The sequence below is a fragment of the Martes martes genome, assembly GCF_963455335.1.
Source record: "Martes martes genome assembly, chromosome: 9".
NCBI lineage: Eukaryota > Metazoa > Chordata > Mammalia > Carnivora > Mustelidae > Martes > Martes martes.
Genome location: NC_137896.1, coordinates 504,115 through 517,399, shown reverse-complemented (window position 1 = coordinate 517,399; position 13,285 = coordinate 504,115). Strand labels below are relative to the sequence as shown.

The 13,285-nt window shown below is 63.8% G+C and overlaps 2 protein-coding genes across 9 annotated transcripts in view; one reads left to right on the top strand and one right to left on the bottom strand.

Moving 5' to 3' along the window:
* STMN3 (stathmin 3) lies at positions 1 to 12,996 on the bottom strand. 6 transcript variants are annotated; one of them, XM_080812578.1, is made up of 9 exons: positions 11,176 to 11,879; positions 10,313 to 10,572; positions 9,958 to 10,057; positions 9,125 to 9,250; positions 5,958 to 6,063; positions 3,031 to 3,126; positions 2,578 to 2,753; positions 1,097 to 1,288; positions 1 to 384 (listed from the first exon to the last, which is right to left on the bottom strand). In XM_080812578.1, exons 2-9 carry the CDS (start codon positions 10,375 to 10,377, stop codon positions 325 to 327), a joined length of 921 nt encoding a protein of 306 aa, XP_080668704.1. In that variant the 5' UTR covers positions 10,378 to 10,572; positions 11,176 to 11,879; the 3' UTR covers positions 1 to 324. The 6 variants fall into 6 exon arrangements, with proteins under 6 accessions (XP_080668704.1, XP_080668705.1, XP_080668707.1 ...); XM_080812579.1 differs by having other exon boundaries at positions 10,313 to 10,491; XM_080812581.1 differs by lacking the exons at positions 9,125 to 9,250; positions 11,176 to 11,879 and adding an exon at positions 12,915 to 12,996.
* Positions 12,476 to 13,285, top strand: part of RTEL1 (regulator of telomere elongation helicase 1) — a 29,602-nt gene continuing 28,792 nt past the window's right edge. For all 3 annotated transcript variants that reach the window (XM_080812575.1, XM_080812577.1, XM_080812576.1), the window contains exons 1-2: positions 12,476 to 12,614; positions 12,863 to 13,120. In XM_080812575.1, the coding sequence (XP_080668701.1) occupies positions 13,019 to 13,120 (102 nt within the window). In that variant the 5' untranslated portion in view covers positions 12,476 to 12,614; positions 12,863 to 13,018. The remainder of the gene's footprint in view (positions 12,615 to 12,862; positions 13,121 to 13,285) is intronic.

Sequence of the window (13,285 nt, the reverse complement as noted above, 5' to 3'; positions counted from 1 at the left end):
TTCCTGCTACCACCACGGGATTTATTGAGGCTGTCACCACATCTAAGAGGGCCACCAACGGGGGACCCAGCCACTGCCTGGCCTGGTGCCTGAACCGAGGGACTGTGTGCCACGCCGGGGTGGCTCCTTGATGGAGAGCCTGTGCAGGACTGGACAGCTCGGAGCGGAAAGAGAAGCAGGAGCTGGGAGTGCAGGGGAGGGAGGGAGGGTGCAGGGACAAAAGTTGCATCTAGACGAAGTGGGACAAGACGAAACCGGAGCCCGCGTGTGCTGATGTCGCTGATGTCGCCTCTCAGGATCCAGGCGCCTGTGGTCCACAGCCCCTTAGCCAGACATCTCCTCTCGCTGCTCCTTGTTCCTGCGTACCTCGGCTGCGTGCAGCTCCTGCGAGGACAGGTGGGGGGGTGGGTGCGAGGACAGGTGGGGGGGTGGGCGGGGCCCACGCCCCACACTCAGGCTTCAGGGAGCCTCCTAAGTGCGACCCACGAGGACACCTTAACAGAGAGCAGGGGGAGGCCCACGCCCTCCCCTCAAAGCGCGTCCTGAGTGCGCAGGCCGCCCTCAGTGCGGCTGGGGTCGCACCCAGACCAGAGGGAGAGCCGGGACTCCGCGGAACTTCCTCGGGCTTGCAAGCTCTGGGTGCCCCGCCCCCCGCCCCGCCGGCACCAGCCTGGTCCCTCCCGGTGGGCTGCAGCCGAGGCCACGCCGAGGGGGCTCCGGCCGGGGCGGGGCCTCGCCTCACTCAGGGCTGCTCCCCGCAGGACCGGGAGCGGCCGGGCTGCTGGCGCGGGGGAAGGGCCCGCCAAGGAGGGGGCTCCTAGGGCTGCCCTGGCCCCCCCGCCTAACGCAGCGCCTCCCCCGTTCTAGCGCCAACCCGCGTCTTTCGGGGCACTTCGGAAGCAGCGGCTCCCGGCCGTGTCCCCGCCACGGGGCTGGACCGGGGGCCTCCCGCGAGGCCCGAGGCGTCCCGCAGAGGCAGGCGGAGCCCCTCCTTCCGGCCGCCCGGGCACCGCCCCGCCGCGTGGAGCCCCGCCCCCGGGACCGCCCCTCGGCGTCGCCCCGCCCCGCCCCGCCCCGCCCCCGGGCGCGCGCGCACCTTCTCGCGCAGCCGCTCGCGCAGCGCCGCCAGGTGCGCCTCGCGGATCTCCTTGCTGAGCTCCATCTTGTAGTTGAGCTTCTCCTCGGCCTGGCGGCTGAAGTTGTTGTTCTCCTCCAGCGCCTTGTGCAGCACCTCGCGCTCGTGCTCGCGCCGCTCCGCCAGCTGCTTCAGCACCTGCGCCTCCTGCGTCTGCGCGGGCGGCCGGGGGCGCGCGTGGGCGGTGGCCGGGCCCCTGCCCCCAGCCCCCGGCCGCCCGGCCTCCCCGCGCGCGGTCTGGGCTCCGCCCCGTGCCCGTCGCCCTGCCCCGCTGCCCGCCCGACGCACGCCCTCGGGGAGCTCAGGTCTCCACGGCCCCGCCGACGGCAGGGTGTTCACCGGGTCTCGGTTTGCCTGGACTTCTGGCCTTCGGCCCCGCAAGGTCCGCGGGCGCGCCCGGAGAACCCCCAGCCCCGGACACACCGGAAGCTGCGCCCCCTTTCCGTCCGTCCTCGGCCGGCGGAGCTGACCCTCCTGCTAGGCGGAGGGCGCCCGGCGGCGAGACGGGCTCTCGCCGCCCCGCCCCCCACGCCCGGGGTGCGCTCAGGGAATCGAGGAGCGGAGCAAATTCAAAACTCAGGGGCCGTCACGGAACCCGCACGGCCTCCTCCTCAAATGCCTGCCCGCTGAGCACAAAGTAGGTGCTTGATCCGCACTGGGTCCTGAGTTCCCTGAGGTGGGGGGGCGGTGGGAGGGTCCCCAGGGCTGCTGGAGAAGGGACTAGTTGGAGCGAAGAGACTGGGACAGCCAGTGCTGCTGCACTGTCCACCCTACTGGAGGAGGGGGCGCCCGGAGCCCGGGGGAGAGGTCCGGGTCGGGTCCGAGCGCAAGGGCTGTCCCCTCCTGCAGAAGGCTGCTGGGCCCACCCACATGCCAGTCACTGCTAGTTAACCCTAGGAGGCCTGGGTCCCCAGATTTCATTGGGACATGCTCTAAGGGATTTGGGGCCAGTACCCCTGCCCAGTGGGCTCGGACACCAGGACTACATGCTGAGAGTATTTTGTGTGTCCGTCTCCATGGGGCTGGTGTGAGGGGAAGGGACAGGGAGGGAGCCTTCGGCCCATGCCCCCCTTCTCCCAGGGGCCCTCTGAGCTCCCAGCAGGTGTGGGCTTGCGGCCCTCAACACATGAGAATCCCTTTCTTCTCTACCCCAGAGAAGGATGACAGCCCAGACTCACGTCCCAGGGCCCCTTCCTGGCCATGGCCAAGGACACCCCCTCCAACAGTATCTGGCTGCTGTCCTCTCCAGCTGGGGACCCTTCACCTTCCTGTCCCTTCTGATCCCCCAAGTGGAGGTCCAGGAGCCATGAGACCCTCTCCACTCCAGGCCAACAGCCAAGCAGGCTTGGAGCATCCTGTGCCTCGGGGACCCTGTCTGTGCCAGTGACGCCGTCTGCCCAGCCACCTTGATCAGGACCCGGGGGCCGGGGGGAGGCCCTCACCTTCCTTCGTCCCTCAGCTGCTTGCAGCCGCTTCTGCAGCTCCTCCAGGGAGGTGTCCTTCCTCTTGGGGGGAGAGGAGAGCACTGGGCTCTCGGGGGACAGGTCAGAAGGGGACTTGAGGATGACCTCGAAGCTCTGGCCAGAGGCCCTCTTGTCCAGCTGCTTCACCTCCATGTCTGCAAGACCAGATGGGGCTTCAGGATTCTGAGGGGCCGTGTTCCCAGGACACATCCAAGTGGAGGGCTAAGGGAGGGAGCACAGCTGCTCATGTGGGACCCCCAGGCCTAAGCCCCCAAGTCTGCCTCTCATCAGAGGCCCCCTCTCCAGACGCCAGCTGAGCTGAGGTTGGGGCGGGGGGCGGGGGCTTGGAGAAGCCATGGGAGCAAAGAGCAAGGAAAGGAGGAGGCAGGCAGTGACCAAGCAGGAGCGGACGGCAGCCCAGGGCACACTCACCCCCATACTGGTAGATGGTGTTGGGGTGTGGCTGTGAGTAGAAACAGGAGCAGATGAGCGACAGCACTGACAGTTCCTTCATCTTCTCCTTGTAGGCTGTGGGCATGAGGCCAGCATGAGAGGGCGCCAGGGCCACCTCCGGACCTTGCCACCCTGGCTGCCTCCCTTTTTTCCTCCCCAGTACTCCCCACGCTGTCTCTCTGGAAGCCTGTGTATCTCGCTCCCTTTTCTGTTCTCTTGCCTCTCTACATCTCTCCTCTCCCTGTCCCCACTCCTAGAAGCTGACTTTGTCCCTGGCCACACCTTCCTGTGGGTTGTCCTGCATTGTTCTCCTAGTACCCCCCCTTCCCTTTTCTCTCTTTCTTTTTAAAAGATTTTATTTATTTGACAGAGAGAGAGACACCACAAGTAGGCAGAGAGAGAGGGAGAAGCAGGCTCCCCACTGAGCAGAGAGCCCGATGCGGGGCTCGATCCCAGGACCCTGAGACCATGACCTGAGCCGAAGGCAGAGGCTTCACCCACTGAGCCACCAGGCGCCCTGCCACCCTTCCTCTCTTGGCACTTCTATCTCATTCCTCTACATCGCTGTGTGTTTGTCTCTGTTCATCCTTCTGTCTTCCTGGCTCGGTTCTCTCTCTCTCTTTCCATGTCTCTGTGACCCTTTGTCACTGTGCATTTTCCTGACCCACCCTCCCTGGCCCTCCCAGTACTTCTCCCTCCTTTCTCTGCTTTCCTTCTCGCAGATATTAACCAGCACACTCACGACTGGGCCAGCACAGATGGAGGCAGCCCTTGGTCTGTACACTTGGGTGAAGCCATCACACTTCCTCCTGTGTGGCGTCCCCCCCCTTCCCCGCCATCTACCCTGATAGCAGCATTGCAGCTATCCCAGGTGAAACCAGGCAGTCATCAGGCACACACTCGCGGTCCCTCTGGAGCCAAAGGGTGGGGAGCTGTCCGTTCAGCACCAAAGCCCGCCCTCTAGCCTTGCAGAGCGGGCGCCCACTCGGGTCCCCACAGCAGGTGCCCCCTGGTGCCCAACCAGAAAAGGAGGTAAGCTTGTCTGCTGAGCTCAGGCCGGTGAAGGGGAGAAGCCCACTGTCAGAATCGCAATAACTGAGCTATTTGTGGTCTACTCAGGAAAAGCCAGGCCCCTAGGTAGACACGCTGGCCCAGTATCTCACTAATGTTTAACAGTCTTCGAGCCCAAGACCGTCCCTGGGCTCCACTGAGATGACACTGGGCCCAAGTGGCCGGGGTGACTTGCCCAAAGCCCCTCAAGTGGAATCCCAGGTGGTCTGTGTGCTTTACACCACCCCAACATGTCCTGGAGACTAGGAGACTCAGGGATCCGTCCTCCCACCTCCCTAGCCGGAGAAGCTGGTACAGGTCTCCAGACAGACACTCCAGGGAGGGAGTCTGGCTCCCATGAAGCGGTCTTCCAAGGAGTAGACATGAATTTGGGCAAGAACGTTCCTCATTGGGGCACCTGGGTGGCTCCGTCAGTAAAGCATCTGCCTTGGGCTCAGGTTGTGATCCTGGGGTCCTGGGATCGAGCCCCACATTGGGCTCCCTGCTCTAGCTTTATTTGACTGAGAGAACCAGAGAGCACAAGCAGCAGTGGGGGGGGGGGGAGCAGAGGGAGAGGGAGAAGCAGACTCCCCGCTGAGCAGGGAGCTCAATGTGGGGCTAGATCCCAGGCCCCTGGAATCGTGACCTGAGATGAAGGCAGACGCCTAACTGACCAAGCCACTCAGATGCCCCTATAAATAAAGTCTATTAAAAAAAAAAAACAACTTCCTGATCAAATTTCACACAAGACGGTGTTTTAAATTGAGTTAATGTGAACTTGGGGAAAATGTTGCAGAAACAGGGCACAGGACAGAAATTACCAGGCCCTTGTCAGAGAGCAGCTCGTGGCGAGCAGGGTTTCCTCACAACCAGAGGAGAGAATGATGGTATTTGATCTAAATGTCCTGATGACCCAGGCTCTTTGGGAGACAGCCCAAGAGATGGTAAAGGGAGCACAAAGGGATCCTGGGCCAGCAGCAAGAAGAGTCTTTAAGGGGTGGGGGTGGGGCGCCCGGGGGGGCTCCCTGCTCAGCGGGAAGCCTGCTTCTCCCTCTCCCACTCCCCCTGCTTGTGTTCCCTCTCTCGCTGTGGCTCTGTCATAAACCTTTTAAAAAGGGGGCGGACATGGAGGGGAAGCAGGCAGAGATCTACGCCTTGGTCACCGGCTTGGTCACCTGCTCCAGGAGGCTGGGAAGGAAGTGGGCCAGATGCGTGCCGCTTCAGAGGGGATTTTGGCTTCATTTTTTTTACAAGCATAACCTATTTGTGCATTACTTGTGCTATTAAAAGTTTATTTATTTATTAGAATCATAGAGGTTTTTTAAAGTTTTTTAAAGATTTTCTTTGAGAGAGAGAGAGATTGAGAGAACAAGTGGGGTAGGGGCAGAGACAGAAGCAGGCTCCCCGCTGAGCAGGGAGCCCAAGGCAGGCTTGATTCCAGGACCCCGAGATCACGACCTGGGCCCAAGGCAGACACTTCACCGAGGGAGCCCCCCAGGGGCCCTAAGAGGTCAGTTTAAAAAGGAGGCAGAGGCACAGCTCACACTACACGTGCCGGGGAGCTGGAGGGTGGGAGACCAGGCAAAACCAGCTCTTCCGAAGCAGCGGACCAGGAGGTATTTGGCCTTTGGAAAGGCTGGGAAATAAGAGAGCCCTGTGCTCAGGGGGAGGGGCAGGAGGGGAGCAAGAGGGGGTCTGGGTCGGGGGTGGGGCACACCTGGATCCTGGGAGAGGCCAGGAAGGAAGGGGCTTGGTCTCCCCTCGCCACCACGCACCTCCTTGGCAACAGACACTGCCTCTCTGGCCCTCCAGGCAGCCCTTCCTCACCACATGTGGAAACCTCCAGATGGGTTTACCGTGCATGCCAGCAGCGTGGGGCCTCACAGCTGCTTCAGCTCCTCTCTGCCTTGAACCTGAAGTTTTCCCGGGAATGACCTGCACCTTCATTACAGAGGAAGAAATCTGCAGGCAAATGTCAGAGAGCTCCCTTCCAACCGGTCACCTCAGCACGAAGGGAGGCTAGTAGCAATTCGGGGGCAGGACGTGGAGCTTGGGCAGGTGCGAGCACCGCACTGTCAGGATAGAGGGGAGAGGGATGGGGGGGCTCCTGGAGACTGAAGTCAGAACTCTCTGAGGGCATGGACCAGCCCAGGGCACCAGTGTCCAGCTAGGAAGTGAGGGCCTGACTGTGTCCTGCAGGTGGTAGTGGGGTGCAGCTCCTCGTCTGATGGTCATGGAGACTCTCCAGGCTGGTTTCTCCTGGGCTGATGGCCCATGAGGCCCTTCCTTCCCAGAAGACTCACCGTAAGTAGCCAAGTGGGAAGGGGCAGTCCCCCAGACGGGGGCTTGGAAGTGAGACCTGCTATGTGGTCTGGCTGCAGGTCGGAGGGGACTGGACAGCAGGTGGGGACATTGGCAAGTCTGCAGAGAGTTAACAAGGGGGCTGGAGAGCAGGGCCGGGCCCAGCAGCTCCTCACACAGGAAGTTGGTTACGCCTGTGTCCTCAGAGCTGGAGGGGCTTAAGTGTTAGGTCTCATCCCAGAGGGAAGAGGTTGAGGCTCAGATCCATCTGGGCCCTTCTCCACAGACAGGGTTGCTCAAGCCCCTCCACAGCTTGGAGGCTGTTTCTCCCTCTCACCAGGACCCTTCTCTTCCTTCCCCATCACTGATTTTGGAGAGTTATTAAAAGCAAATCTCTGGCATGAACTGGATTCCTTTCATCTTCCTCTTCTTCTTCCTATTAAATATTAAATACGCAAAAATGCACATTGTCTTTCTGGATGCTTAGATCCTAGGTGAGCATGAGTTCGTAGGCACCCAATTGGCCTACAGTGGAATGGTAACCATAACAGGGCACCCGCGAGGTGGGCACACTCCATCCAGACTCCCATCTGACCCTCCAGACCAGCCAGCCCTTGTCCGAGTCCTTTCTACTGTGGAAAGAGAGGGAGAGAGACAGAGCAAGGAGCCTGCTCAGAGTCACACAGCATGACAGGATGGGAGCCTGGTCATGAGCCCAGTCTCTGACTACACTTTCCTATTGGGTGTCTCATGGTGGTGGGGTGGGAGGGTGTTTATCGAGAACTGGGAGGGCAGGGCACCCACAGACGCCCACTCATCCCTAGAAGGGTCTTGGAGGGTGCTGCTAGTTGCTTCCTGACAGATGGAGCTCGCTGCCACCCAGGCTACCCCTCTCACTAGTCCGACTCCCAGCACAGCAGAGCTTGCCGGCAGACCCACCTCTCTGGGGAGGAAATCCTGGGAAATGTGTGCAGGAGTGACGCTGCCCGGCAGGGACTGGGCACCCAGCTCTTGTGAGGCACTGAGCCAAGCAGCTTTCCTGAAATACCTTGTTCATTTCTCAGAACTGGGGGTGCCAACACGTTCACCCCATCTACACGAGGCCCGGAGAGCTTAGGTAGCAGGGCCAAGGCCTCTCAGCTCAACGGAGCTGCATGAGGAGACAAAAGTGTGTGCAGTGCCGAGTGTCTGGGAAGGACACCGAGAGACGGTCACATCTCCCCAGCTGAGTCCCAGTGACATCACCGACAGCAGGCGCTCAAGGGAAAGGTGGTGGGAAAGTCAACAGAGGAAGAGAGAGCTGAGGTCAACCTTGTGGTGACTGCAAGGTCATAGCGGACGATGGGTCTTCCCTTGGGAACCCTTCCCCAGCCCCCAAGACCAAACAAAGCCCACCAGTGGGCAGACAGGCCACTGAGGCACCAGGGGCTGCTCCAATCAGAGACGCTTGTTAACACAGAAGTCATAGCTGGGATTCACTTAACTGATTTTGGCCACAATGACTGGTCTGCTCACCTACCTATGGAACTGCAATGAAGGTGAGCCCAGACACACACAGGTGGGCTGTACTCTATCTGGGGCGGCCCCAATGGTAAAACAGGGAAGGCCTGTCCCTGCGTGACTCTGGCTGGGGCAGTTCTCCAGCTGGCTCCCGGCACACCTGCGAGGCAGTGGCCGTGCTGGACGGCGTTGATTACACTTATGGTTTCCCTTTTCACGTCAACAGCAACCTGGACACCCAGAAAAATCCTGGGACCAAGCATGGGTCAGCAGTGCCCCAAAGCCTGGCAAATAAGGGAGGGTTGGTGTAAGGAGGCTCTGAGGTCAGTGCACCTGTGCCCACTCTGGTGGCCATCAGCACCGTGATTTCGGCCGCACCATTTCACCCCCTAATCTGTCTGCTTCCCTGTCAGATGGAGGGCAGGAATGAGACCCACTGAGTAAGGCTTTTACTAGAAAGAAAAGGCTGAGGGCATCTCCCACCAGTGGCTGCTCATTGTCCCCCACTGGGTACAGACCCTGAGCCAGGGCCCGAAATCCCGCCTCAGCGGGGAACTGGGCTAGCACTCTGGCCGTGGGAAGGACAGACCACCATCAGTTCCTGCCCAAAGCTGAGCCCAGTATCTCTGAGGAGATCAAGAGGAGAGGGCAAAGCGCAGATGAAGGCCAGATGGACAAGCCCCTCACGGACTGCACGCAGGAGGGGTGTGGGCAGTGACGCACATGGTCCCTCCTCGACAAGAGCAGAAGACACCTGGGGTCTGGAACCCGGAGGGCCCAAGAAGCTGGTCAGGGCAGGGCACATATGAGTGCATGGAGCTCTGCCAACTGTGTGTCCACTCCAGAGAGAATCCGGCTAGCTAGGGAGAGGGGACCCCCAGAAGGGAGAGGAAAGCGGGCTGGGAGTGGAGTTCTGGGTCCAGGACGAAATGGGGTGGAGGTGGGGGAGCTGCTGCCCAGATGTCCCTGGCCACAGGCAGTGCAGTGATGCGGTTGGTCCCTGGGGCAGCCAGACAGGGCAGAGTGCTCCTGGGGGGAGCAAGCCCCATGTCCTCCCGTCCAGGGTCCCCTGCAGCTCCCTCGCAGCCAGTAACTGCCCCGTGTCCACCCCTCCACGGAGCGGCACCTGAAGCCGGCCGGGAGGGAGGGAGGAGGGTCGCAGCTTTGGGTGCAGGGGATCCGCAGCTTGGGAGGCAGGGCGGTGGGGGAGGGAGGGACAGACCCCTCCTTGCTGAGAGGGTTTGAAAACTGCAGCGGCCCCTCCTCTATCCAAACCCTGTTGCGCACAGGGCGGTGGCTTTTTCGTCCAGAGCGGGTGGCACCATGTCGCAGAGAGCGGTCTCCAAGCCTGCAGCAGCGAGGCGGAGTCGGGGGGGGGGGCGGGAGGGGTGTGTGTGTGAACGACCACACTAGACGCGGGTGCGGCTCCACTCGCTCCCCGCTGGGTTTCTCCACCCCCGCCCTTGCACAGCGTCCCTCCAGCCCCCAGGGCGTTCCATTGGTGCAGACAGGGCCTGGGCCCGCCAGCCCTGGGCTAGGGCTCCTGCAAAGGGTCCTACCCTCCTGCCCCCCACCCTCGTGAAGGCGAGGTCTGACCAGGGTCTGCGGTAGACAGGTGTCTCAGGGGACGCTGTCTGCACCACCACCCCCACCGCCCCCCCCCGCCGGGCGCGCCCACCTGGGGGGTACGGACCCGCGTAGGGGCCCTCGGAGCCACCCTGCCACAGTAGCGCCCGGCCTGGCACGGCGGCCACGGAAGGGGAAATGCACCCTCACCCCGGGTGCTCGCTTGGGCGCGGCCCCTGCCCATTGGCCTACGCTGGCTGCCCCTGCGCCGCAATCCTTGCCCGGGATACCAGGTGTTCCCAACCCGTTGGCCCTGAACCCCAGCTCCTATGGGTTCGGCCGGGCCGCGCCCCGCACCCTTGTGGAGCGTGAGGTCGGAGATGTGAAAACAGAGTCCGCCACCGACCCCGGCTTCAGGCGAGGCGAGACAATGGCCTCAGCTCAGACCCGCCGCCGCCGCCCCAGGATGTCCGCGTCCCCGGCGCCTACCGGACAGAGTGCTGGCCATGGTGCTGGCGGCGGCGGCGGCTGCGGAAGGCCAAGGAGGCTCGGGCGGCGGCTGGAGCTGCAGTCGGCGAATGCTGCAGTGCTGGGGAGGGGAGGGAGCGAGGGAGGGCGGGAGGCGGGCACAGAGAGGGAGAGGGAGAGGGGGGAGAGAGAGCGAGAGTGAGCGAGAGAGAGAGAGAGAGAGAGAGCGGGTGCGCTTGAGCAAGAGTGTGTGCAAACGACTGGCTGGCTGTGGTAGGGGCTTGCAGCCGTCAGAGGGAGGGGAGGATGGGAGGGCAGAGACCAGCCTGGGAGACGGGGGGACACTGCAGCCTATGCCCATCTACTCCTTGCTTACCTCCTGGACTCGCTGCCCCAGCTTGGCTTTGTGCAGGCTTGGGGGTATGTGGAGACATGCCCCATTTCCCAGGGTCGGCACAGCAGGGGAGGAGGACCCCCACATCAGGCTGGGGCTGGAGAGCTCGTCATTAAAGCCTCTGAAGCCTGGGAGGTGCCTTCTGTGTGCCCAGGTCTGTGCTGAGGTGAAGCACGTCTTAGACGGTGGGGTAGGAATTGGTCTGGGAGGCCCCAAGGAGCATCCCAAAGGACAAGTCAATTCTGGGACAGAAAAAGAGGATAAATGGGATGCTGAGGCCTAGGACAAAGGCTTTGAAGTGAGACAGAGATGAGTGCCAACCCCAGCTCTGAGACCCACTGGCTGTGCGACTGGGAGCGCGTTTCTGACTTCTCGGTGGCTCTGTTTCTCGTGGGTAAGATACAGCCATAAGGCCAGTCTCCAGGTGAAGAGAGAGACAGTCGGTGAGTGTGTGGGGGTCATGACTCCCTCCTCTCTGGGCCTAGAGATCAGGTTGATATCCCCCAAGGGAGAGCTTCGCAGATGGTGGGCCCTTTTCCTGCAGTGACCCTCTCGTCTCCCTTTGGGCCCGGGAAGTGAAACGGATAGAGTGTCATTCCCACTCAAGGGACAGAGCCACAGGGGTCAGGAGCAACTAAGTGCTTGGGCCAGGAGTAAACCTGGGAAACCCCAGGAGCCTGCAGAGGGGTGAGGGAGGCCCAGACACGGACAGACCTAAGGGTCAGTCCGGCTGGAGCGGCCCAGCAGATGTGAACGTCCGGGTGCACACACGGCGGGCGTGGGGCGGGTGGACATCTGTTCTGTGGCCCACACAGTGCCTGCCCCACCGCAGGTAACCCACAGACCTGCGAGGACAGGCTCTCCATCCGGATGTGTTGACTGGACCGAGACCTCTGGGCCTGCTGAGCGGGGCTGCTTGCGGCCAGCCTTGGCGCCCGTCGCCTCTCACCTTTCACAGTTAGGTTCGGAACGTGGCACTTGTAAGCTACCAGGGACTGCGGGCTGGGCAGTCCCCCGCGTGACGGGGCAGCGCACGCCTCAGCTCCGGCTCCGACCCAGGGGCCGCCGGGTCTCTGGGTCCCGCCTCGTCCTCCTCGGCCTCCTGCGCTCTCGAAGGCGGGCGCCGAGGAAGCGAGGGGCGGAAGCCGCGCTTCGGGAAGGCCGCCGGCCGCCCGCCCGTCCTTTCGTGGAGCGGGGACCGGGAGAGGACGCGTCTCGGGGCCGTTCGGGGGACAAGCGCGCGCGGAGCAGCCGGCCCTCCCCGGTCCGCGACAGACCCGGCCTCCAGCCGGCGCGGGCCAGCCCGGGGCCCCCTCGCGCGCGCAGCGGACAGGGCGCGGGGTCGCGCCGGCCGCGTCCCGGCGCCCCTGGGAACGCGCCGGGGGCCTCTGGACGGGCGCCGCCCCCGGACGCTGCCCGCGACCGCCGAGCAGCCCTCCGCGAGGGAAGCGGGACGGGAACCCCGGGAACCGCCCCCGCAGGCTTGCGCCGTCGTCCGGGCAAGCCGGGGACCCGGCCCGGGGCGGGGCGCGGATCGCGGGCTCCGGCGGCCGCGGCGTCGGGGGAGGAGACGGCTCGCAGCCCGGGTTTCCGCCCGCGGGCTCGGCGTCCGCGGGAGGGGCGGGGTGCGGCCGGAACCGAGCGCGCGGACCCTCTGCTGCGGAACGGTTTCCGCCGGGAACCACGCGCCGCGGACCGGAACTGGGGGCGGAAGCGCGGCGCGTTCCGGGACGACGGCGCCTCCTAGCCCGCCCGGTCCGAGCCGGCTGACGGCGGCGGGGACGCGGTGGCCTCGGCTGAACTGGGGAACATTCCCGGGCAGCCCGGCGGCGGGAGGCTGTCCGCGGAGATAAGTGAGTCGTGAGCCGCGGGTCGCAGAGACTCCGGAACCGGCTCTCTCACCCGCGCGCGCGCCTCCCTGAACTGCAGCTCCCGGCAGACCCCGCGCCGCCCCGGGCCCGCGCGCCGGTCTCTCTGCCGCGCTGCATTCTGGGGCCGGTGGTTTTCCAGTGCCCGTGGGCGGGGCCCCGCGCTCCGCGGAGCGGGTCTCCGGGCGGGGTCCCGGCGGGGGCGGGGGGGGGTGTCTCCGGGCGGGGGCCCCGGCGCGGGGCCGGGGATCCGGGGGTCCGGGTCTCCCGGCGGGACGGCGTCCGGGCCGAGCGGGGGACGGGGGTCCCGGCCGAGTGGGGTGGAGGGGCCGTCAGTGTTCGGGTGAACTGTCCGCTGGCCCCGGTGCCCAGGGCGCCCCAGGCCGGGGATCTGACCTGTCACAGCTCTGGTGCGGGTAAGCGAATTGCTGCCCGCAGAGCGCGTGGGGCTGTGCGCGTCTCGCCTCGAGCGGGAAGGAGCCGCTTCGGGCCCGGAGAGCAAGGCAGGGCCCACCTGTAGGTTCTTCCTGTCCCCAAACTCCTCATGTTAGGGTGTCGCAGGCTTGCCCTCCGACCTCGTACGCGGCGGGACTGCCTGACCGGTGGCGTGGCCTGGTACTCGGGAAAGGCTGCCCACAGTTTTGTCCCCATCTCTATGCCATAGGGCTTCCTGGGGACAGTGGCGTGTCGCAGTGCCGTGGGCTGGCGTCACTTACCTGCAGCGGCTGAGATTCCCAGACGTTCCGAGGAGACTTTGTCTCACACACTCACACAGCCCGTGTGCCAGCCAGCCTCTGTGCCCTCCTGCGAACGGGCCAGCATGCCCAAGATAGCCCTGAGTGGTGTGACCGTGGATTTCCCTTTCCAGCCGTACAAGTGCCAGGAGGAGTACATGAGCAAGGTCCTGGAGTGTCTGCAGAAGGTAGGGCTGCGGACGTTGGCGCGCGTGCCCTGGGAGTGGGTCTGCGTGGCCAGAGCTTCCACGAAGTCCTCACGGGAGGGACTTCCGCCTTCCGCTCACTCCTGCTGAGCCCCGTGGGGTCACAGGCCTCTTTCTGGACACAGGACTGGTCACAAATGGCACCGG

Excerpts from the sequence above, each read along its gene's own strand:
- STMN3 (XM_080812578.1), bottom strand. The coding sequence starts at position 10,377 with ATGGGGCATGTCTCCACATACCCCCAAGCCTGCACAAAGCCAAGCTGG. Across the intron at positions 2,754-3,030 it reads CACCATCTACCAGTATGGGG|ACATGGAGGTGAAGCAGCTG; the intron begins GTGAGTGTGCCC and ends CTGGTCTTGCAG. Across the intron at positions 385-1,096 it reads GCGAGCGGCTGCGCGAGAAG|GAGCTGCACGCAGCCGAGGT; the intron begins GTGCGCGCGCGC and ends CTGTCCTCGCAG.